Source organism: Ostrinia furnacalis, unplaced genomic scaffold (assembly GCF_004193835.3).
Source record: "Ostrinia furnacalis isolate ACB-3 unplaced genomic scaffold, ASM419383v2 OfSCF0191, whole genome shotgun sequence".
Taxonomy (NCBI): Eukaryota; Metazoa; Arthropoda; class Insecta; order Lepidoptera; family Crambidae; genus Ostrinia; species Ostrinia furnacalis.
In genome coordinates this window covers 191,575-216,951 of record NW_021130430.1, presented here as the reverse complement: position 1 = coordinate 216,951, position 25,377 = coordinate 191,575, and the positions used below count along the sequence as shown (strand labels likewise).

Genomic DNA, 25,377 nt, shown 5'->3' with positions numbered 1-25,377 from the left:
CATAAAAAAAGTTTGATTTGTCAATAGTAATTTTTATCAAGCGTGAAGGTAAACTTTTTTTTATTTCTTTATTATTTTTTAACTTTAAACGTGACGTGATTGAAATAGGAACAAAAATTGCTGCATGCTGCATGCACCTGCCAAATAATTATGTAAGTAGGCTTTGACACCTGTCAAATATGTAAGCTAGTTCACAACCCCGGCAAAATGGGAGATTTTATTTTGTTGCCGAGTCAAATCTCGGTGGCCAGTGAGTAAGTAAAACTTTGAAACTATAAAAATACCCCGATCGAAAGTGAACGTAACCGCACCTGTTGTGACTCCGGTCCGTACTTTTCGTCAGGTCACTGTGACGATATTATACCGTTAAACACATTTCAAACTTGGACTTGGAACACGTCTTACGAAATGCTTTGCCATAGTTTTGTGCTTGTTCCGAATCATTCCCGTACAGACATGAGTTATATTTATTTATTGTCGGTCAGACATGTTACTGAGATTAGTGTTGCCATCCATTATGAATAAGAAGGACACAGTTAGTTATTAATTAGTTTATCAATTGATCGGGTAACCAGCTCCAGCTGCTTTTTCTTTATGAGTCAAGAGATAAAATTCTTAAACAAAAATAAATGCCGATGCTTTACCAACAGTTCAGTTATTGCTTATTATGCATGAATAACATTAAAATCCCGGTTCCAGGTTTTATCAGATAATTTAATCGCGTTCCCGTTTATTCAGTCCTGGCAACACTCGTGACTCATCCTAAAGGCCCTTCTACAGTTTCCTCCGCGACAGACAGGACAATATGCCCAGAAAAACGTCCCGGCACCAAAAAAAACACTGAAACACTACCGTTGCACGTGATTGAGTAATAATACATGAATTATTTACGATGTGGTAATATCCCGGCGGGCCATTTTAGGCATTCGCGACCGCCGGCTTGTCTTAACTCATATAAGCCCTACGAAGGTACAGTCGCCCGAATACGTTACTCGGTAGTTAGATACTGTAAGTTTCATATTTAAAATGCCCGCAGCCCGAAATAACTGCCAAATCACTGTACTACCTTAACCTTAGCTTACACACTACCGTAGATTTGGTAATAGTTATGTACTCGTATAAAATAGTTTACAACATATTTTTAAAGCTCAAGCCTTACCGTTACTTCGGGACAATAATGTAGTCCACATTGGTTATTAGAAGTATAGCCGCTCAAGAAACTTTGCTAGCTTATTTTTTTATGTTACAAGAGCTACGTTTGCAACTGTTAATTTTCAATCTCACATTTTCCCGAAATTATTTACGTGATATTATTCATTCGACTGTACTTAAAATAAGCAGTCGAGTGTTTGTTCTCGTAAAATTTATGGCATGATGGATTCTCTTTTCGTGCGAATTTCGTATTGTGAATAAACAACGGTACTAAATATTATTCGGTACTGTATAAAATAAATACCAATATCTTTTAGATCATGGCATAAAACCTTCGAAAGCGGAAATCTTAGAAATATTAATGAAGCTTTTTCTTTTACATGGTTTTCCGAAGCGCATCCATTAATTATGATTAAAATATTACCTTAACAACTAGATAAGAACTTTCGTAAACACATCAATATCTCCATAACCAGTTAATGTTAGTTGCACAACGCGTCGAAATACTATAAACATGGCAACGCTGCCCGAGTACATTTAACGACCGCTCTAAATTTGGTCACACAGTCACACTGCGTAATGGAATTCTTTACTATTTAGGTCCAATTCGTTATGCGAATCCATCAAAAGAGGCTACATTCAAAGCTATATTCTGTAAAAAGAACTTAACCTGCATGGTGCAACACTAATGTTTGACAGTTGCCACAGATGAAAAAAAAACTAGTAGGCGGCCAGCGCGCGTTGGCGGGAAATTAAACAGCCAATTGACAAACTTTTTTATGCTTTTTCGCTTCCTCTTGCGCCATTTGAGTCCATAAATGGTCTGAAGAGTGTTTACGGTCAGTCATCACCTGCTGTAGCTCATAAATTGCGTTGTCGATTCTGCAAAATGTCAAAGAGGTTACCCAGTGCGTTCAAGACGACGGAACCGGTATCGTTAGAAAGACCACCATGTTGAGTACATGAGTTATTTTAACGTTTATCGTTCACGAACTAGTTAAGTAATAGTTCGGTTTAGACGCGATTTCAATCAAACATTTAAAGCCACGATTCTGAATAAGCAATAACAGTTACTGATCGGTTCAATTATTATCAAACTAGTTTTACAGCGTGGTTATTGAATTATTATTCTTCTCGGTCTCACGTTGAGTTCAGTTTTTCTTAAAAAACTAGACGTATTTGGTTGTGTGTAATACATAACTGTTAGTTAATTTAAACAGCCTATACATTTGCCATACGAAAAACCCTACTTATCCTTAAAACTGTTGCAATGCTGTGATTAATTTAAAGCAAATTAATTAATGACTAATTTGTTTTGAATATCCATTATTTGAGTACCAATGTCACAGTTGAAGTTGTTAGATAAAATAATAGGTATATTACCACCAACATTGTTGTTTGTTTTACATCGTGGGTTGGTTTGTGGTTTGCCCGGTTGGAGGTGTCAATCAAAGATAACCTGTTTCTAAACCATATCCATTTAAATTCGCACATTGTAGCACCTAATTAAAGTAATTATAATTGTTTTGATGATTAAAAACTAATGTACTAATAAAACTCATTAAAAATACTTAATTACAGTTATTTATTTATGTAATTAAATGATAAAGATATAAATAGTAGCATAATTGATCAGTTGCTTTTGCCTTATTATTAGGAGTTAAAATTGAACATTTAACGAGTCATTCAGTACTGGACTTGTAATTGTTTTATTGCAGGATAGTTTAATTTTATTGAGATTGCGATAAAAATAAAACTTAATGGCCATTAGCATTTATCCGTAGGAAACGAACTGGCAACATTACACAACTTGGTCAACAAATCGAGCGAATTTGTATCGAAAACCATGTATTACTTGTAATGTAAGTAGGTACTAATTATATTACCTCCTCCTTTTTGAAGTCGGTTAAAAATAACGTTTCTTTGCCATAAGGCACTTCTTTTAAACAGGTTACTTATGTGTTTATGCATTTTAATTAAAGTTGCCAATTCAAGACCTATAAATCATCTAAGATTTAGGTAATGTACTAGTTATACTAGAATAATAAGCTTGATAACTTCAAAGTAAATTACTGTGACATATTATTAGTTATAATAGGAGTTATTCTGCAACTCTCAACTGTAAAATATACAAAGTACGTCTATCTACGTTTTAAGGTAAACGAGCCAGTTATCGAGACCCGCCCAACCAAACTTAGCACCTGCTATTCCAGCTATTTGTCCTCATTCACAATTCGAGTTGTTTAGTATGCGGTAACGAATTTCATAACGTAGGTGCGAGGCCTAGATAACCGACTAATTAGCACAATGCGACATTGAGGTGCGCGCGCGCACCGGACGAGATTAGGGGTGCCAGAACGCAATTAAATTATCAATGTATAATATGTATGTATTTAAAAAAAAAGTATATTTATATCCGTTGTCTAGTACCCATAGGTAAAAGCTTTGCTTAGTTTGGGTCTAGAGGCGCAGTGTGAAAATGTCTAAAGATATTATTTATTATTATTATTTGTATCTCTCCTGTGGATAAGCACGGCGCGGAGGCCGGTCCTTTTTATTATTATTAAACCTAAATTGGTATAAAAGTAGATAGCATAAAATGCGTCTAAGATGTAATTATGCGAACGCCTCATAACCAGTCTGGGCAGCGCGTGAGGAGTAGACCGAATTCTCCACTTGAGAGGGCCGTGCTTCTGCACTGGAAACTAAATCATCTGAGGCAGATGGAGGATTTGTCCTATACTCGTAGATTTAGACTTATCATTAGAATTATTCATACAGAATAATCATAAAAGACATGTATCATAAGATTGTCCACGGCTTCAATGAGCGTTTTTAAATGCGCAATTGTTAAAATCATACATTTCCGATTCAATTAAGTTTGTGCGAGTGAATAATCGAATCCCTGCACGAGTTTTATACCGTGCGGGGGCGACTTCACGTCACTAGTAAATAAAAACATGGCTCTAACGGTCACTTTACACATCGAGATGTGTCTGTTAATCGCCCCGATTAAGTTACAGTTAGAACCATACTGTTTTACGACTGAAACAGTAAATTAACATTATTGAAATCAGATGAAGTGACGTTTTTATCGCTGCTACTGGTGACTTTTAGTTGCAGAAGATTTACGGTTTTTAGAAAAATATGGAATTACGAATCGGATATTTTAATGCATTTTCAATAAATCATAGTAACCACTAGTTAATAACTTTCTCGGTTCAGTTCCTGTTCGAGCATTTAAGAAAGCGCTCTCAAGACAAATATGGCGACGTCCACCTTTTAAATTTTATTAATTTTCCTTATCGCCATAAAAAAACGTCAACAAAGGGACATTTATTGTTTACTTAATTTACGAAAGGGACTTCAGGACGCGCCGAGAATCGTTAAAAAACGAAAATTATGAATCGAAAAAATCGCCTCATAAATATTTAATGCGCATACGCAACAATGTAAAAAGTTCGCGACAGGTATCGTTGACCCCGCTACTATTTTAAAGGCTAATCCTTTACACTGGGCGATTTTTTTCAGCGATACAATCTATGTATGTTAAGTGATTTTTCTTCAACATACTCCCGTTAACACAGAAGTTAAACACGCGCCGTGTTACAGAAACGTTAAAATGAAATCGCAGGTTGGAAGTTTCTCTCATTCCTCCACGCGCTAATCTCATTATCTGGAGACTTAATTCACTTTACCATGATCGTATCACTGCTGTATCACCAAAAAGAATCGCCACGTGTAAATCACATCCAACTTAACTTAATAATCTTTACCATAAAACACCGAACTCCCAGCGATCGCCGATTTAACTTACCTGAAATAAGAAAACACAGCATTAATTAAAGAATGAGGACTCAAAAGTTGGGCATAAAAAAGGCGTTTAATGCCCGCCGTAAAGAGGCAGTTACATTTTCCACAATTTATTTGAGGATCATAAATTTAAGCAGCAGGGACATAACGGAGTTTGTAACAGAAGGCATGTTGCAAATACTCCACGAAAGTTGAAAACACTAACTACTGTTAGTTGTGCACCATCTAACTTTAACTTTAATAAACGTCAAAAATATGTCAAACGCCATACAAAAAGCACCGGTTATCGTTATAAAGCCTGGTCCGTGAGCACGTAGAATTTTGTCCAATGACTTATGTTGCTGTCGCGCTCGTACACTCACTGCGGGCGCCCGTCGCACAGTCGCGACAGCAATACAATTACGCGCGAGCGATAAGGATGGGTAGCTTGGGGTCATTGGACAAAATTCTACGTGCTCACGGACCAGGCTTTAGTTACCGTCAAAGTTAAGTGGCGCAACTCAGCCTAAGACTTTAAAAAACTCATAATCTTTGGCTAAATTGCGAGCACAACACACAACAGGTACTTCTAAACATTAAAGCTGATGGAGAAAAGAATTCTGCGTAAGACTGAAGCTCAAGGATCATCAGGGAGTTTACTTCTCTGCCTGTTTCCATTGCGTATTGTATTTTACAGGACCCTACCGAACCGTTATGGAGACACTTCAGAATAACTGTGGTTTTATTAATATTTATTATGATATTGTAATTGGTCATCACTGGAGAATCGATAATGGGCAATAATACTGCCGATATGGCACTGCAACGCTATGAAAGGTGTTAATTGGGACGCCAATTAGGTACTTCTTTAAAAATTGATTTAATAACAACCAGTTACTAAAGTATGATTAAGACTTGGGACTAGTATTCAATACCAATCAGGGAACTTACTTTAAAAGTCTCAATAAATCTACATAATTTACGTTAAACCTACTAATAGTTCCATTAATTTAATTTTACGGCATCGCGTAAAGTTTAAAATGTGCTTATTACAACATGGCAATCGAGAGGACATGACGATAAAATCTTCAAGACATTTTAAATCAGAGACCATCAGAACATTGATTGCATTATTAGGTACTTCGATATGCCTGTGTGGACACTTGTCTTGAAGAAACGACAGCTCACGCTATGGTTTTAATACTAGCTATAGCCTAGCTCCCTAGCTTCGTTTCCAACTCTGATTAGCTTAGCGGACATCTAGTGCTAAACAGCAATATTTTGAAGATTTTGTATTAACTTAATGAACAAATGATCAAATAATTATCTATATATCTTTTAGATAATGTAATGTAGATTAATGAAATATTAATTACATATGACATAATAACACTACAATAGTGATTAACCTCATTAATATGACTTTCCAGTAAGTACGCCAGACAGTCTGACTGTGATCTAATTGAGGAAAATGAAAATCACCTTTAACCAACCGCAAACCGTAGGTAATGTAACAACACATTAGTTAACCTCTTAAATACAATTAATTGAAGATGCAAGTATTTCTTGATTTCTTTGTTTTGGTTTTTTTTAAATATTTAAAATAAGATAAAAGACGAAACTTTTCATTCGCGATTATTAAATTATAAAAATATGTAAATAAACTTACATTTTAATTTGTTCTACAGACAAGTGTCTCGGAAAGAATGCAAAAGATAATAAAAATGTTAAAAGGCGATTTCTACATAACGGCTGTATCTGTCTCTCTTTAATTCAAAACGACGACAAAGTAATCAAAAGATGCCACATTTAGGTAAGTAAATTATGTTCTATCTTTTATCTTAACTATGGTAACACTGATTGAAATATCGATAAAGAATCGTTTAACCGGTAACCACCTTTACTTAGGCTGAGTTGCACTAACTAACTTTAACCGCAACTATAACAATAACCGGTGTTTTTTGATGATGATGGTGATGTGAGATGGTGCAACTCAGACTTAAAAAAATAAACAAGTGTTGAGTTTACGTGACTTTAATTTAGCGACACCAGCCTACGAGGAGTGTTGATAAGCCCAGATCAACCAAGGGGGATTAACGAGGAATTAAAAGGCCGTTTAACAGTTATCAAATGACACCCAATTTCAACAGTACATTGACGAAACCTATTTTCTACTCTATGTCATTTATTTATTAGCCAAGTTACTGTCAGAATGACACGTTATGCGTAGGCGCCGAGGCCGCGTACGCCGCTCTAAGAAAACAATCAATGAATAACAAATTAAACGAAGCAATGACGGAATATCGGCAATTCATTACAAAGACAATTAACCCACATTTCTGCCCGTCTGATGTTCGCTTATGTTTGCTAAATTTATGGAGACGGCCTTAATAAAGCAGCCTTGAAATGCTTTATCTAATTGCAATTGAGTAAGTGCCTTGTTAAAATAACTTATACTTAATTAATTGGTCTTTACGTTAGGTAAATACAGCATACACCACTTTGGATGAAAGGGATAGTGCTGTAAGCTGTCCTACTGTCTGACTAGTGTAATTATTCTCCTATTTAGTTAAGGTATCAATCAATTGAAATGCCATAGCTAAGAGCTGCATCGACCTCGCCTTAAGAATTTACCCTGCGTAAATGCAAATGCATTAACTACTTCAAAGGAAACCATTCATTAATAACCTAAACGGAAATCGTTAGAAATAGGTTTAACATAGTTTCCGCGATTCGTCACTATAAACGAACACCTGTATAAATATTTAATGGCAAACCTATATGGTTATTTAACGACATAAATCTTCAACAAAAGTAACACCTAAAGTTGAAGCGAGTCGTAAAAGCCTCGAGCTTTAGGGCGTAAACCCAAGATTATCTCAAATCGTTCACAAAATTCAGAATTTACACACAAATAAAATTTGCCTTTGAGGTATTTTCATTGAGGCATTTCAATTCAATGCCGAATGAGAACGCCGAATGGACTTTACAACGAAAATAAACAACTTCATAATATCAAAAATCTCCAAAAAGATAAATCTTGGCTCTTACAGTAACAATGGCTACGAGACTTGGGAATTTTAAAATTATATGTATTGCGAGCTACACGGGCACATTACAAAATTCCTTCCAAAGTACAAATTCTAAGTTACAAAGTTGAAATTTGCACGTAAAGTATTTCTAGTCACGCATGGTTATTGGTCTCAGACGGTTCACGCACACAACGCTAATGTTCTCATGTTCTGAGAGGCGTTAGGGATTAAGCGCCACCAAAGATTACTTAAAATAATACCTACATTGAGAAACCACAGTATGTAATCGATCATTTGCTAAAACATAGACTGTGACAAGTAGTTTGTATCTAGGCGTAGGAGATGACCACTTAAACGAATCTTTCTACAGGACAGGAAAATTTTATTGGCATTCTTTGAATTTTCAGAAATCCTCTCTCGGAAGGGAATAAATTGGTGATTATGTTTACAGTATTTAAACTCCACGCGAACGAGTCGCCAGCGTCGACACGGGCTGGAATGAATACCGAAGCAACCATGAATGGATAAAGATCTTTGTCATTCGTAAAATGGTAAGGACGTTTTGGATACAAGGCCCATTATCTGCAGCCTTGAACTGCGATTTGTGTTGGATAAAAGCTTCATTTACCCTTATCCTGATCCTTCGACAGGAGGGTTTTATAAAAACCTGTTTACGAGTCTTGCAATGGTCGTATTGTATCGAATTTGTCACCGGCTCCGCAGGTGTGTGTAGCACAGTGAGGTTACTATACACAAATATAGGTTTGGCATGTTATTCAAACATGTTAAGGTTACGCAAAGTTCATTCATAAACAAAAGGCTGACAAAGTTGACTGAGTTTCTTGCGCCACTTCTTTTGATCAACAGCCGACGCCGTCGATTTCGTCGCGGCAGTAACTGTAGAAGATATTTGCGACTGCATAACTAATAAAGGGCTAAAATAAGATAAAGAATTTAAATCATCAATGGACGAAGGGAAAACCCGAAGAATTTTCGTGAATTTCTTAAACCATGACAAAGTTGAAGATCAATTTTGTCTTTGCCACAAGTACAGCAAATGGCGAACGTTCGCATAAATTCGTAATGTTGGCGGTTACGCCCTTGCTCCTCGATGATGGATAGCCGGTGCGTGGGCCGCGCTCTGCGGGTATGCTAATGCTGCGCCTGCGCTGCGTTTAGACACTCAATTGTGCGCATGAGACATGCGTATTCGCGGTTACGCCATCTTTCGTGGAAGGATGCTGCGGAATTCATGGGAGTTTAGGGGTTTACGTTGGCGTAAGGATTTTGGTGAGTCATCATAAGGTAATGTAAGTTTAGAATTGAAACCCTTTATTGCTTAAAATTGTGGTATAATTTCTAAACAGAAGTTTTGTCGGTAATATATTAGCAGCTCTTTTGGTGTGACGAATGTCGAAGGGTGGTGGTGATGATCGCATACCTTTAGTGAATGGATGGATCAAGAGAATGGGCTCTTAGGTAATAAAGTAGTCAAATGTTGAATTGAATGATAGTTTTTCACATTGCGCATTTATAATGTCGCAAGATTGCGATAGTTTACAGTCATTGACTAATGGTAGTTGTAGAGACTGTGGGACAATAACAATATTGCAATAAACAAACATTCGCACAACGGCTGATGTTGCCAAAACAATTCAGCGACAGCGAAACGTGATAGCCTTTTGTTTTCCATTGAAACCACCAAACATCGGTCACTTCTTCAGAATGTGTTTACAATTTTGCGGATCGGCTTACAAACACGAAACAATAAGAACATTGTGTGACAAAGAAAGCAAATATTTCGATTGTTGACCGACGAGACAATAGTCGTTGATGACATTTGATACAGCTTATTCATCAAATTGATACATGAATGCAAAAGAATCATAATATATTGTGGATCACTTTGATGAATACACCCTGAGTAGAGACTATACCTTTTGTCTATAGTTCTATCGTTCTGAGAAAATTTAAAATTGTAGAAGTGTTATCCGCATTCAGGAAGCCTACATTCATTTCTCTCCTAAACTTTTTTTACTGGTCAAAAAACGGCGAAGCTACTTACTTTACTGTATGAACTTTACTTCGATCTTAAGTAGAACTTTAGTCTTATCTTACAGCTATTCAAAAGCCTTAACGAACCATAATTACGACTCAGAATTACATACAAATAGTCAGAGATGGAACAGTTATAACTTTATAAAGATATCGTCGAGGACTGAAATAAAGTGTTCTTTTTATGTTTAGTGGTGTACTTACACTGTACTATTGGCAACTGTGTATGGAATAACGTTGACATACCAAAGTACATACTTATATCAGATTAAGGTCGATTAATAACGTATTAATTTAACTAAGCATTATTGCCACTGATATTTGTCTGACAAACGTATCAACATTGGTCTAACCAAGCAAAACGGACGGATCCGGATGAACGGATGACAGGTCAGCGCTAACACTTTGTAACTGGCATCTTTTGTATAATTTGTTATAGGGATATTTTGCGAAATCTGACATGCAATGTAAAGATGGAACTAGGAAAACCGCCGCAATCCTGCGGGATTGCAATCCCTAATTAGTAACATGCATCTAATTCATGACTCTTATTACATACAAAATATTAGTCAGGTTATTTTCTTGATAGGTAAAACAGACAGAACTACGAGTAACCTATCTATTAATCGAACTCACTTATTAATACTTCGACATACGCGTAGGCATAAATAAAATAATCGTAAAAAAGTTTTATTATGTTATGAATAGTGTTTTGTGTTTATCCGATCATCTTAGAGATACATTACAACTACAACATTTAGAAGCGAACATACGTGATTAGTCAAGCCATATTGTTATGTAAACTTGTTTCTAAATGTAGATACAAAATGCTTATTATACTAAACATCTTTGGACTAAGATAAATCTAAAATAATCTACAAATTGTTACAAGTTAAGGAAAAATAAGGTAGAATTTTAATAACTATAGTATAAAGGGATAACCTTTACTATTGATCATAATATTAACAATGTAACATTGGAAGATGTTATTCGTATGTTTGTGGGGTTTTCTTCTGAGAAACTTTTGTATGATGTGAGGAAAATATAAGCGAAAAATATTTAATATTAGACGTGTGGTTTCGGCAGACTAAAATAGAACTCCAGAACTCCAATCTTCTCGTGGATGTCGTAAAAGGCTAAGGCATAAGTAGAGACAAATATGCGAACATCATCCCGATAGCTCGTTTGGCCAGCATGGAAAGTGTAGCCAAATAAACAAACTAAAGTGTAGCCAACTAAAGTAGCAAGCCTTCATTAGAGCTCTTGCAGTAGAGTAGACTAAAGGAGTTGATGCTGGTGATCCCAACTAATATTATAAATGCGAAAGTAACTCTGTCTGTCTGTCTGTCTGTTACGCTTTCCCGCTTAAACCTCGCAACCGATTTTGATGAAATTTGGCATAGAGATAGTTTGAGTCCCGGGAAAGAACATAGGATAGTTTTTATCCCGGTTTTTGAAACAGGGCGCGCGATAAAGTTTTTCTGTGACAGACAAAATTCCACGCGGGCGAAGCCGCGGGCGGAAAGCTAATTGAATATAAATTTAAGAAAAAGAACCTGCACATTAAAATTGTCGGGGATGACGCTCGAGACAATTGATTTTCTATTATGCCGCATCCTAATGTTGAAGAATCATCACACAATACAAGCACCAATTATAAGTTACTTACTATGAATGCTCCATTCAATTATAGCGCCCCCACTGCCATTGTGGAAGGAGCCTGCGATCGATCCCATACAACTCTAGCTTTTAATTGTATGTAATTTTCATCAATTTCATTGCGAAGCCGTACATGGTTAATTCAATTACGAAAGCCGCAGTATTATCGGTTACAACCTTACAAGACACAGGTCTGTTGCATCAGAATTGCCCAACGCCGCCGCGACCTTTATTTCTCGACATTGACTTGTCAATGATGACGCGGCTGAAGAAAGAACTTTTGTTGGACTAGTCTAATTGGTTGTATAGCCTGTGCACGCCGCTATTGTAAAGGTAATTGACCAAAGACGGAATGGCCCAACCGTATTTGTTTCAAAGTTTTAGAAGTTGAAGACTGAGATGAGTGTATAACCACCCCAATTGGATATGAAAGGACATAAGTTTAAGTCAGTTTGACATTTCGGGTGGCGCTTACTGCAATTTAATGCGGTTTTCTTAAATACATGACTGTTGGCTGATGAGATACTACAGGTTTAACAACTAAGGTCAGACTTAATGAACCGCCACAAGCATCTGACAGCTCAATTGGACCAACAACATGCCCTCGGGATGATTCAGAAATCACAAAACTTATTCTATCGAACTATCGGAACTCTAATTTTGTTACGCGGTTCCGTTTCACCAGGGTTCAGTTTAAAATAGCCCGGTCACGGATAAACACGTAATTACTGAATTACCATACAGGACCGGCTAGTATTATTGGTCGCATCCATGCTATGACTTAGCTATAACCGCAATATCTAACCAAGAATCTTGATTTCTTATCCCGTTCTCTCATCAGGGATAAGACACGTGCTAAAAAGAGAGGGTATACCGTCGCCAAGGATCGTAATGGCTTTTTTACGACAGAACTGGTGCCCAGGAGCGGTCTGTATCGACAGGCTTAGAGATGCACCCATTCCTAATCGAATGTAAGTTTAACGAAGTACCTGATGCAAGATAATCTAAGCTGGCAGTTAATTCAAGATATGGTTATGAAATGTAATGCAAAATAGCAGTTTTGCTTTTAAAAATCAATCAATTTTAAGTTAGACTAGCTGACCCGGCGAACTTTGTTCCGCCTTAATGGCAATAAATAACGGGATAAAAAGTATCCTATGTCCTTCTCCTGGCTCTAAACTACCTCCCTGACAATTTTCAGCTAAATCAGTTCAGCCGTTCTTGAGTTATAAGTGGAGTAACTAACACGACTTTCTTTTATATAATAGATTACATATGGTTAGTGTTGAATAAAATCAAAATGCATTTCGAAAAGAGCTATAAAGTTAATATTTGCGGTCATGATTTCTTGGGTAACTTTATAAAATAACACTGTTCACCCTGGTTTTCATTAGTTAACACTATTTTTTGTAAATAAAAGCTGAGCTGACACTCATGCAAATAGTTAAAACTTAATTTTTAATCTTTCGTTGACATTGGTACTGTTTAACCCAACGTTATAAAGGTAATTAGAATTAATTAAGTCCATTAAAAGGAATACATTCTCACAGTATTTACACGCACTATCTGTCCGTGCCCGTGTGGTAGAGTGAGGATACCGACGTTATCGGTCCCCAAGCCTATTTCTAAATGAAATAATAAGAAATATCTGGTAATTAAATGCACGCACAACAGGCCGTGCACTCGCTTCTGTACGCAAACGCCGCCATATTGGCTTTTTCGAAACAAAACGAAACAAATTGTATTTTTAACGTTTTAATTAGTGGTACACTTTAGCTTTACGCCGCTATCTCTAGTCTAGATTGTGAATATGCTAATGTAAAAACGCATCGTGACTGGTAAAACATTCGCAGATAATGTAATGCACTAGCCCAATACAAAATGAAAAAATATTAACAGCAAGACACTGCATAAAATAGGTACCATCAACAATAACTTAATAACGAACAACTTCTTAACATTTAAGATTATGAAATTTCCGTTTCGATGCCATAGACGAGTAACGACCATGTTAAATACTTCACATTCCGTTTATGTTTCATTTTCCAATCGATAAAAAATGTTTACGTTGTTGGGTGTATGTATCCAGAATTAATCTGACAGGTGCAGTCGTGAGAACGAGTTTTGTATATGAATTTGATATGTGACATCGCTTCGATCGTAGACAGAGTGGCTCGTAAACTTTAATTCAACGCATAAATTATCGTCATAGAGATTTACTATCATGAAATGCAATGCAACGTGTAAAGAAATGGAATAAAGCGTGAATAAAGGACGGTCATTAGGACGCGCGGCTGAGGCCGTATGCGCTTAATGCATTAAACGGAACGCATCCATCCGTGTGCACTACGCTTTACATTTATTTAACGGAGGTCATTTGTTTTTAAACAATGGCCGCTTTTATATCCACAGATTAAAAAGAGTTTAGATGACAAAAGAGGCCGAGAACTATGATAAAATTAGAACTGAATGGAGGCGTATTAACTAAACACTTTATTAAGCTGTATGTATGTTTATGACGTAATCCAAGCTTATCTAAAGGATATCAAAGGTCAGGCTTAGGAGTGGCGTTATTATGAGTCTGGCTTATCAACCGATAACTGTAGATTACATTAATTTTGAATATCCGAACAGGTATCGCGTAGCACGGAAACCTAGAAAAACAACTCCTAGTTGTAATCAAACTCGGAATACCGCTGCGTTTCGTTAAAATTATTCATGACCTAATGTAGCGAATAGAGCACGTTATTTATTACTATATTTATCTTTTTTACTAATTTTACGGTGTCACACGTGCACAACTGACCCAGTCAAAAGCATTATAAGCAATAATAAACATTAATATTCGCAAAAACACTTTTACACTTCACGAAAAAAACTTGTAAAGTCTCTAGCCATTATAAATCCGTATCTATGTTAGCACTTCGTCACTTCCGAAAGCCACTTTAAAGGCACTCAATAGAGTTTGAACAAATCCTTAGCGTCACATTTCTACCCTATCAAATTACCTACCACCGACCTTCAATAAAAAGCATAGGACATTACTCAACCGGCCTGTTGTCATTCGACAACCGCTCGTCACATGGTCTCTTCCCATGGAGTCGGTAAGGTTTTAACTGTCAGACACCTGAGACAGTTATTGTTCCGACAACTATCGGTTTAACGATCCAACGACATTTGTGCACCTTGAAACTTGTAGTTAGCAAAGATTAGCTGTTACTGCTTTATGATGTCGGTTAATGGAACTGTAATAATCTTCTCGTTTAGTCACATGAATACGTTTTGTGTGTTCTTTAGTTTAAAATGTCTCATGAAGTTCAATTCAATGACTTTTCTCGAGTTGCAAGTTAAACTCAAATTGATTCTCAAGTTTTAAGGCATCGACTAGAACTGAGTTTCGATCTCGTATTAGTCGTACGGACACAAAAATGCGAGTCGGGGGCGGAGCCCGGGGCCGTTGCACCTGCGATCAGCGCATTCCTCATGCACTCCTTTTTATGTTACACTACTCGGCCCCACCAATCTTACCTGACCTATCCACCTCGTCTTACGTCACAATGCGTCCCACAAAAAATGTGGAGAAAGAGCTCTACACCCACTGGGCGCATCAGTAACACGGACGTAGCATCCCATTTCTTTTTTAATTTGACTATTCCAACTCCATAGCGTTGTTGTTCGGATCACTTTTAGGGATCGCTCCTTTGTGAGTTAGGAACGGTGTATCAAATATTTATACAGCGTCTGTCGGTAGATTTACGACTGCAACTTAGCACGGAGGTTCGAATTGGACGATTTTGTAATTGATTCCGAAGTGTCAGGTGCCGTTTGAAGGTCAGCTACTTCTACACATGTATGTAAATCCAGTTTTGAGTAATAAAAAGTATGTCAAAGTACTAAACGAGCGTTTGCGTTCTGGGCTTACGCATTAACCGCAAATGCGCGGCGCCACACAGTGGGCCAACAGTTTGAATACAACGGACTTCTGCGGATATCATGATTTCACTCTTAATGTTGCTTTAATTAATGTAGTATGCAGATTAATACAATTATTTAGCATACAACCCCATTACGATGAAATTTTATGCATGTTATGCGCAATATAATAATCAGAAAGTACGTGCCTACCTTTTATAAATTAGGATATTTTTCTTTATTTTTGAGAACGGTTTTCTCATACCAGAACATATCCAAAATTGTCCTTCGATTTACAAAGTGGAATTTACCGAAAATGTTTTTTTTCTGACCGCCATTTTTTCGGCCCACTGTGCGTGACCGTTGGAAGTCGGAACCAGTTGGCAAAACGTTAATTTCTTTAAAACAAACACCGGCGACCCACTAAAGAGCACTAACGCCGAGAAAGTGGGAGAAGGTAATTATTTTCCGGGTAAATGACAAGCCGCGCCGGGCGCAAAGGTGTGTGCTAACGAGACGACCCACTTAAGGCCGGTACATATGTGGATTAGTGACACACATTACATTTTTGATCTTCCCTTAGAATTCATAAATTAAACTTCATTAACTAAAAATAAACACGGGGATAAGAGTATGTTTGTCTCCATAATGTTCACCGCTTACTGCCAGCAAAAGAAGAATTGTTAACAATATTCTACACTTTTGCCGTTTTTTTTTTCATAGCTAATGAACCGTCTTCGAAATATACATGTTCTATCACACTTTTGTTGTCTTTTTTCCATAGACTATGAAGACATCGACGAAATAGTACTGAGTGAACAGCACGTGCTAGTCTAAAAAATGTTGAATTTCTTTGAATGTCACTAAAGGACACATTACTTAAGATATTAAGTAAACTAGCTTTCCGCCCGCGGCTTCGCCCGCGTGGAATTTTGTCTGTCACAGAAAAACTTTATCGCGCGCGTCCCTGTTTCAAAAACCGGGATAAAAACTATCCTATGTTTTTTCCCGGGACTCAAACTATCTCTATGCCAAATTTCATCAAAATCGGTTGCGAGGTTTAAGCGGGAAAGCGTAACAGACAGACAGACAGAGTTACTTTCGCATTTATAATATTAAGTTGGGAAGTTGGGATGACAAGTGTGATTGACGATGAAATTGATAAACGTTAATAAAATGTATGATATTTATCAAAAATATGAAATTTTGCACATAATATTGCGATATTTTTCTGTACACTGTGCAGAAAATTGGTGGTAGCCATTTTTCTTTTCCAAATGTCTGCCGATATCTCCCCGATCTAGCTCCCGTTCGAGCGTTCCCTTTACATGCACAAACATATTGGCAATATACGTCGCCGTTAGGGAGAGTTACATAGCTTGCATAGAGGGCTTGTACACTACAGCAACAGCGATACCTAACCTGTCACATTAAGATGCAATAATGCAGTTGTCGCCGTAACTGCTAGCTTCTCACCCCGACCTTGCGGTTACCCTGATTCTGTGTTCTGTATTCTGTATCCTGCCAGCGCTAACGACTTGCAATATTCTAGATGTTGCTGGGAGATTCACCAGCAATCCTTTTTGATATTTTATTTTTGTTGTTTTTTGTTTTTGAAGTTGTCTTGCCTTGATCTTGTCTAAAACACAGTCTGTTTGGCCCTTAAAGTGACTTTCCATTTAAATCCTTTTAGGCATTCTAGATTTCCACCAGGTCCTATTCCAGTCAGTAGGAAATACAGTCCACGCGGGTCATCATCATAACATAGTCCGGCTCGAAGGACCGATTCCAATTACATTTGAGCTATGTTTATTTTCAGTCAATAATATTGCGGCAGTCTTAATTTAGTCGTTTTAGTAGGAAAATTAAACATAGTAAGTTTACTTCCTCTTTCTTCTTCCTAAATGGTTGCATTAAAGATTTTCTTCCACAGACTAAAACTCATTAAAACTCATTTATTTCTGTAAATAGGCTTGAAAAAAGCACTTTTAACCCTACCACTGGTTTTGTTATTTACATAGTAGGTATTTTACGTTTTAACTACGTGTGTTATAACGTCTTTTACCACCTCAACTTTTAATGTACGAGTACCTACGCATAATAAACAAATCATTGATTAATAAAACCATTGTCATCGAACAAAATATTTTGTGCGTCTTTAACAGCTGTGAATTGTGATTCACAAAGTAAATCACCAAACAGGTGTGAATTACAACAATTCAAGTGCATGAGTGGTCAAAGGTATTATTTAATTAAAACAAACAATGTTTTAATAGCCAGCTAAGTGTTCATTTCACGCGTTGCTTGTTATTTACTTCATAATAAATACCTGTAGGCTGTAAGTATTAATAAAATAAGTTGTAGACCTAGGAAAAAGTTTAGCAGAGTGTTAATAATGACGATCATAATTCATAACATAACAATAGCTCTCATAAATGGGATAATACGTGCACTTTAATTTTTTTTTCTTTTTACTGCGACTCGATTTATCAGGTGAATAATGTTTTGGTTAAAAAATGTCTGGCTTCATTTTAAATGCTCAAATTAGAGACTAAGGTTGGTTGTCGACACGAAAAGAAGAAGAAGAGACTAAAGACAGCATAATGTAATTGTCAATAATGTAGATGTGGCATTATTATGTGCGGTTGTCGCCGTGCGCAGGCGCAAGTCGTTCGATGACGCCAAGCGAGATAACACGATTACTAATTAACCTTGAAATTAGAAATTCGGCCCACATACATGCGAACATGGATTCCGAAAATGCCAGCAACTACGTGACATTTCGACTGTCACTTTCTACGAGTTTTATTAGCCAAAATAAAGTTAGTACTTTGGCTTGTTGCTTAATATGTGTCAAAGTGTCAGTTTTACCAATTAAAAACGCAAATTATCATATTTAACGACGTACAGAAATTATAACTTGTTTTGTAAACATAAAAACTAGCCATTAGCCTATTTTGTACATATTAAAACGCCTAACAAACCAACAAAATGAGTCTATTAAGGAGGAAAGCGCCGCAATGACAGACAGGTCTCCGCATAACAAGCCGCCGCGAACACTAGGAAGACATTTGCTTAATAAGCAAGAACTTTCACCGCATTCGTTACACAAGCATAATATAAAAATTAGCATCTATTTAGCAAAGCGTGTACAGGCGGCGGCCATTGTCAGATCGTTAGCTTCCTATTGGTCCGTCACCGCACGCGCATCGTACATGGCGCGCGTCACTTCGTTAGTGGAGCATTTGTCAAGATAATTGTCCAAACCTAGCTATTTAGGTTTGACGTTTCCGTATTATGAATACACTGTTTTAATATTTCCACGGTTACGTATTTCCGAGGATTAAGGTTGAAATTCCGGCGGAGTATTATGACGATCGGAGGCTCGACTTAGCCTTGGCTTTGACACTGTCACGTGGCCAAACCTGGTTGTTTTGTGCTTGATTATCCACAGGTTATTAGCGGAATGAATGCAGACAGACTTTAGCAGACTTTGCATGCAGACAATTCAGGCAATTGACAAGCATTTCAGTAGTTCGATTGTCAAGATTTTGAAGATTCAGGTTGCTATGAGCAGTAGAACAATGTGTAACTTACTGAACTAATCAGTGGTAATGGTGTAAGCTAAAGTTTTTCTTGAGAAGCAGTTCCATTTGGTTCCATGCCCAATCCTCCTTATTTTAACAGGGGTCTATCGGGTGTTTAAATCTTATCTACACTTTAAAATTACAGAGCCGTTGGCTTGTTCATATCGTATCAGTAAATACCTAAAGCAAAATTACAAGATAAGAGGTGTGATAGCTTATTAGAAATTTTATTCGCGACTTGTAGACCTTGTAGTTGTTGTATCGCCAAGTTTAAAAAAAACTATAACTTAGAATTCGCCAGGAACACTAATCGGTTAAATGTGAATGTACTAACGTGCCTCTATGATGCCTCATAGAGTTTATCTACAGAAGGCATATCTAGTTCATTGATATCTTCCGCAGTTTTTTGTGTGTCATTTACAAATACACAGGAATTAACACCATAGCCAATTTTATTGCGAGCGAACGGCACACCTGAGGTTACCGTTACCTGTTAATTTTTAAAATATTGCAACTCAAATGTTGTCATTCGATTACAAAACAGGGCCTCAACGGGGTTACTACATGCGCCACCTTGTTTTAACAGCTGTGCCTCTACGTAAGTGACTCGTGTGTATTTAGACCAAAATTACGGCCATGTGTCTTCCACAGTCTCATTATCGCCATGATAAAGAACTTTAATCCAATACGGCTAATTATCGCGTTTTGAATGTTGTAATCGGTTTTTGTCTTATTTTTGGCGCCATGACTGGCTGGAAATAAAAGAACAGATTATAAAGGTTTTTTTCATGTTTTTTCATGGAAAGAAGTCTCAGGGTGTAAAAAAAACTAATGCTCATAGATTATTATGATACAACCTACTTATTTACATTTGATTGAATGAAATTGCTAACCTACAAGTTACACAAACACACCGAATGGCCATTCTAAAACAGCTTTAAGAAATTTTCGAGCCTATTATGCTCGTTAACATACTTTATTCTTTCGTGACAATCCAGCACAGCAAATGGAATAGAAACGCCTTGGAGTAACAAATTGTCGTCACTTTCACACATCGATTTATTTCAAACAAATGAGGCTGCGACTGCGACTTCAATTGATTGAATCAATAGTGTTGTGCTATTTTAGGGTAAAATACACTGATATAAATAATAAAATTATAAACGCATTTATAATAATTAATTATAGAGTCTTAGCGATTTATCTTTCCTTTCGGTGATCAGTATTTGCCTGTTTATGATGAATATGATGAATAAATTCTTAGACCTTTTAAGTGGGACTTTCAAGAAACCCTTATTATGGGAATTGAAGAATAAAGTTAAGTAGGTACTTATTTATTTTCAAGTTAAATAACTTCTTAACCTGAGTACATCTTCCATTAACTTATTAATTCCAAAACGAGATGACTCAGACGTGAGCACGCGTGGAGTCGACCTCTATAAATATTATTTGTTTTTGTTTCACTGCACCGTTGATGACGTTACTTAGCGGTTAAACTGTCAGCTTTCACAGTGACCTTAAACGCGTAACTGCGATAATAATTAGAGGGTTAATGTAAACGAGTGCTGAAATAATGAACGATCAAAGCACCACTTTTAGCGGATAACTTATTTTTTAAATATTAAGTACGGACGTTGCTTGTAGCTAACTAATTAGTGTAGTATTGTAACAAAATGTTCTGATGAGCTCTTTAGGTACTCAAAAGACTCAGAGTTATTAACTTTTAAGCCAGGAAAAAGGTTAAAACCGTGTTAACTGTAATCACTATCATAAAAGGCAAACAATCTGCAAGGCCTTCGACTATGATAATCGTTGTACTTATCGCATAATTAACAATTTGTATGGCCAGAGAGCCATGCTTTTCGCATGAGCGGTCCGGGGGCAGTCACACATGTTTATTGATACTATTGATAGCCGCCATTAGAATTGCAATCGTGGGATACAAATGGGAATGGAAAATAACCGGGAATAATTGATTTTATTAGTAATATTTCTAAAGATTCCACGCCATTTTAATGTACAGGCTTTCTGGAACTGTGAAAAACTGGCGTCGTGAAATAACAGGTGTAGATATTGAATAAGAATAATAACTTTTTGCATTTTTTTTTCCAATTGAGTAACAACAAGACTACACACCTTTGAACGTTACTAGGAAAGTACCGGTATCTTTAATTTTGGAGTTGATATGAATTTTGAAAGAGCCTGATTGCAATCCCTCAAATATGTTTTTTCAACATTTATAATTACGATCTTGCTCGCCAGAAAAACCAGCCATCATAGCGTTTTCCGCCAGGTAGTTGTTAAAAGATCAATTTTAATTGAACGTGTTGATGAAAATGAGGAAACACATGCAGTCCGACGTTAAATCTGTGCAATTAGAGGCACATCCTCTAATCTTAACGAATGCAGTCGTATTTTTGTTAAAAGAAAACTTGAAGGTCTTCAGGTTTGAGAGACCTTATTAAGCTCAATTATTTATCCGTCCATCTCAATAGCAGTGAAATACACTGCTATTTCTTCGGTTATGATAATTTCACATGTAAAATTGCACAAATCTTTTACAAAATGTGGGATATTCTCACATTTTGTGCCAATTTATGATAAGACTGCCAAAACTCCTGGTTAAACATTCCATACCCATTTTCCTTTTTCAATCATTTCAATAAAATGGAGGCGAAGGCGATGACGTCGACTCCGAGACATGTCCGTCTGCAATTTGAGGGGCTGGTTATATTATATTTATTATAAGTGCATAATATAACTCGTCTAACACTGGAGAGGCTATGAATATTATAATTAATGTATGCGAGTATTTCCCTCAACAACCAGAGCACTCATGGTTTTACACGGAACACGACAAAAATTAGGAATTTGTGTAGGTAATGAGGACTATTTCGTTTAATGCCTCTTGTTTTCTATGCTTATTTCTGTTTGATTTTAAAATCAAAAATAGTGCAGCAGACATTCCTGTTCTTCAGTCCTTTTGGAGTCGTTCTGACAACATTCTAATGGCGTGAAAAAACATTTTGCCATACAGGGTCCGAGGAGCGTAGGTACATACATACATTGTACCGTAAAAATTCCTGTTAAACTGCTCTCTGCGCCAACGGATATAAGGATCAAGAAGATAGTAGCTGCTGCTGTATGTCGTCATATCCTGCTTTGGTCCAGACCAGACCAACTCTAGATTACAGATGTGCTGACCGCATCTAGGTGATCTTTTTTAACGCAAGCGGAACTCGGGTGATTCAACTGTCGGGTGGGTTTGCCTGACTGACCACAAGTAGATAGATAAGGCTGGTTTTATTCCGCTGCTGCACCTAAAGGTAGCATTCGGATCAACGCGACCGCGACGCGCGACCGCGACTCGAGACCGCGACCGGCGACCGGTCGCAGGTCGCAGGGCGACAGCTACTTACGAATCTTCGCGACACGAGTCGTGCGACCCATACGAAACTCAGTATGTTTGCAGTTAAAGTAAAATAGTACCTATCTGTAAACAATAAAAATAAGTACCTTTTCTAATAAAAAATATGTATCATTTGAACTTACTTGTTTTATTTAATGCTTTTCCAATTTTTTCCCAAATATTGTCTCTCACAGTATTATCTTTATAAGCTTGAAGTCTCGTATCGAATACAGGTGCGTTTTTACTTACTAATTCTATTAAAATTTCGTCTTCGTGCGAAGAAAACACGGCCATTTTGCATCTGTCGCGCCGCGGCACTGCCTTGTGAGCGACCGAGTCGCGCGACGCAAGTAGCCGGCAGGCCACGCCCACACGTCGCGCGACTCGGTCGCTTGCATCCGTCAGCACTTCCTATTAATTCATATAAAGCAGTGGGTCGCGGTCGCCGGTCGCGGTCGCCGGTCGCGGTCGCGCGTCGCGGTCGCGTTGATCCGAATGCTACCTTTACAACTAGGTAGGTTTTTTAAATCTTAAAATTACTAGAAACCTAGAAAGTAAAGTCGATAAAAAAAAATCAGGATAACGTAACACGTACGAGTATAGGAAGAATTTTGATTTAGGGCTGATTTTTCAATCGTTGGATAACTTAAACTGCAGAATAAGTTTGGCACATTGGCAGTTTCAGCATGGAAAATTAATAGGTATGTCAAAGTCGCAAGTTTATTCTTCAGATAAAAGATATCTGACGATTGAAAAACCGGCAATTAACCGGTAAAATTGGGCCTGGTGTAGGTACCTATTTATTTATCAATAACACGTCATTGAGATTAGAGATATAAGATAGATCATGCTATCTTTGATTTTTGGTGTGATTCATTTCTAAATAAATAAATATTTTTATAGCTAGGCACACATTCATACATTATAGGTAGGTAGGTACCTACGTACTATCTCTTTCAAAATCTTTTCGGGACGGAAAGCGGAAACTGACAATTTTGAAGCGTTGTTTTTTTTTAATTCTCTCGGTGGCGAAGGTGACGACAGCAGGATGGAACCGTCACTTTATTAGGCAGAATTTAGCAGCAGCAGTTAAATGTGAGTAAGAAGAAGGTACCTACCTACCTACCTATGTTTTTTTGTTGATATTACAGAATGTTCCATCAGTCAGTCTAAAGCCAGTAAAAAATCTCTTAGGAGGCTGGCTGTCAAAAATCATCTCGAAAGCCGGTATTAATGCCGTACCCATTCCCTCTTATTAGCCGGTACCAGCGAAGCTCAATACAATTTTAATAACTCGATAAAATCCGTTAGACCAACAACACCTGAAAGAGTGGCCAGCCCACGCACACATACGCACACTACACACCCACTCAAGAACAGTTCTATCATCTATGTTATGGAAGTGACTAAAACTTTTTTGTAAGTGGCCAGTACTCACCCGATTAGATTCCAAAGCCTCGGCACTGTGCTCCTCCTTCTGTCTGAAGCAATTAGTGCATTTGCTCTTGTTGAAGATGTTTGGTGCAAATTTCCTGCAATCCGATCGCCCAGACATGATTGTCAGAGGTCAGGGTAGTACAACGTTCACTATGTCACCGTACGCAGCATCGTAACTGCAAAACACCCTCACTAGGCGACTATTCGCCTTTTTAAAAACCGAACACGTAGTTTATTTATCACGCGCACCCACCGGCGAGTGAGCTATCAGCGAAATCACTGCAAGTGAAGTGAGCGCCAACGTCAAATGAAAAACACATCCACATACACAATCTGCTTCGGCACCGAACACCGAAGTAGTCGAACAATCGCATAAACAATATTCGTATTCACGTCAAAATTTAAAACAATAAACATCGATATGAAAACGATCACGCGGGATACGCGAGCGCACAGCAACACGACCGCCCGTCCATTTTACATCTGATAGAAAAGCAAAGCAGCGAGCGAGCGAACACAGTTGTTGTTTTACAACTTCTCTTTTCTTGTTATGTGTCTGGCAACTTAACTTGTCTCTGTAGTAGTGATGTTTCATTGTAGTAGTGCGCTGTTGCGGTCTCATTCTGCTAAGTGTACTATCCAATAGTGTTTTCTCTTTTCCACATTTCATTAATTATCTTGAAGATAGAAGTGACATCTGTCGGCAACTTTACTAAGTGGTAAGCGGATATAAGCGCATGAGCATCTCTGTTGTTTGACAACCATTGATGAAGTTATGAAATAGTTTGTTCATTCGTACATAGATGGCACTTAATAAGCAAATTCAATAGTTCAAACATTAAATGAAATTAAGATTGGTTAACATCATACCTTTGTTAAACTGTTATTAGATATTTAACCCACATAATATAAACGTGGAAAAAAATCCTAGATGAACAAAGGCGATCGCTTTAGTATGAGATGAAGCTGGGTGAAATGATTCCGAGGCATAAAGCACTTCCACCACAATATACATAATATGTATTAGATAAAGCTTCCGTGGAATAGTCCAGTAATGTGCAAGCGTGCAGTAAGAAGTACTTGCTCAATTTGCTCCTTGATTACAACTTTGAGAAGTAGGATTTTATAAACTACACTTTTAGGATACTTTGAAGAAATAATATCATGCGCGTATCCGAACGTGTAAGGGAGCCGACAGGTTACGCCCAAATTGACATTGACATTTCAATAGTAAGGATGCGCGCTTATCGATACTCGCGTTATGTCGATTAAAAATATATTTAAAAAATCCTTCAAAGTTTGTTTGTTAACTATACTACACTTCAAGTTGGTTCGAAAGTCG

The 25,377-nt window shown here is 37.3% G+C and overlaps 1 protein-coding gene across 1 annotated transcript in view; it reads right to left on the bottom strand.

Moving 5' to 3' along the window:
* Positions 1 to 24,575, bottom strand: part of osp (myosin phosphatase Rho interacting protein outspread) — a gene marked incomplete at its 3' end in the record, with an annotated part of 122,312 nt that extends 97,737 nt beyond the window's left edge. The window contains exon 1 of the mRNA XM_028306773.1: positions 24,037 to 24,575. Coding sequence (XP_028162574.1) covers positions 24,037 to 24,153 — 117 coding nt within the window. The remainder of the gene's footprint in view (positions 1 to 24,036) is intronic.
* Positions 24,576 to 25,377: the final 802 nt, after the last annotated feature.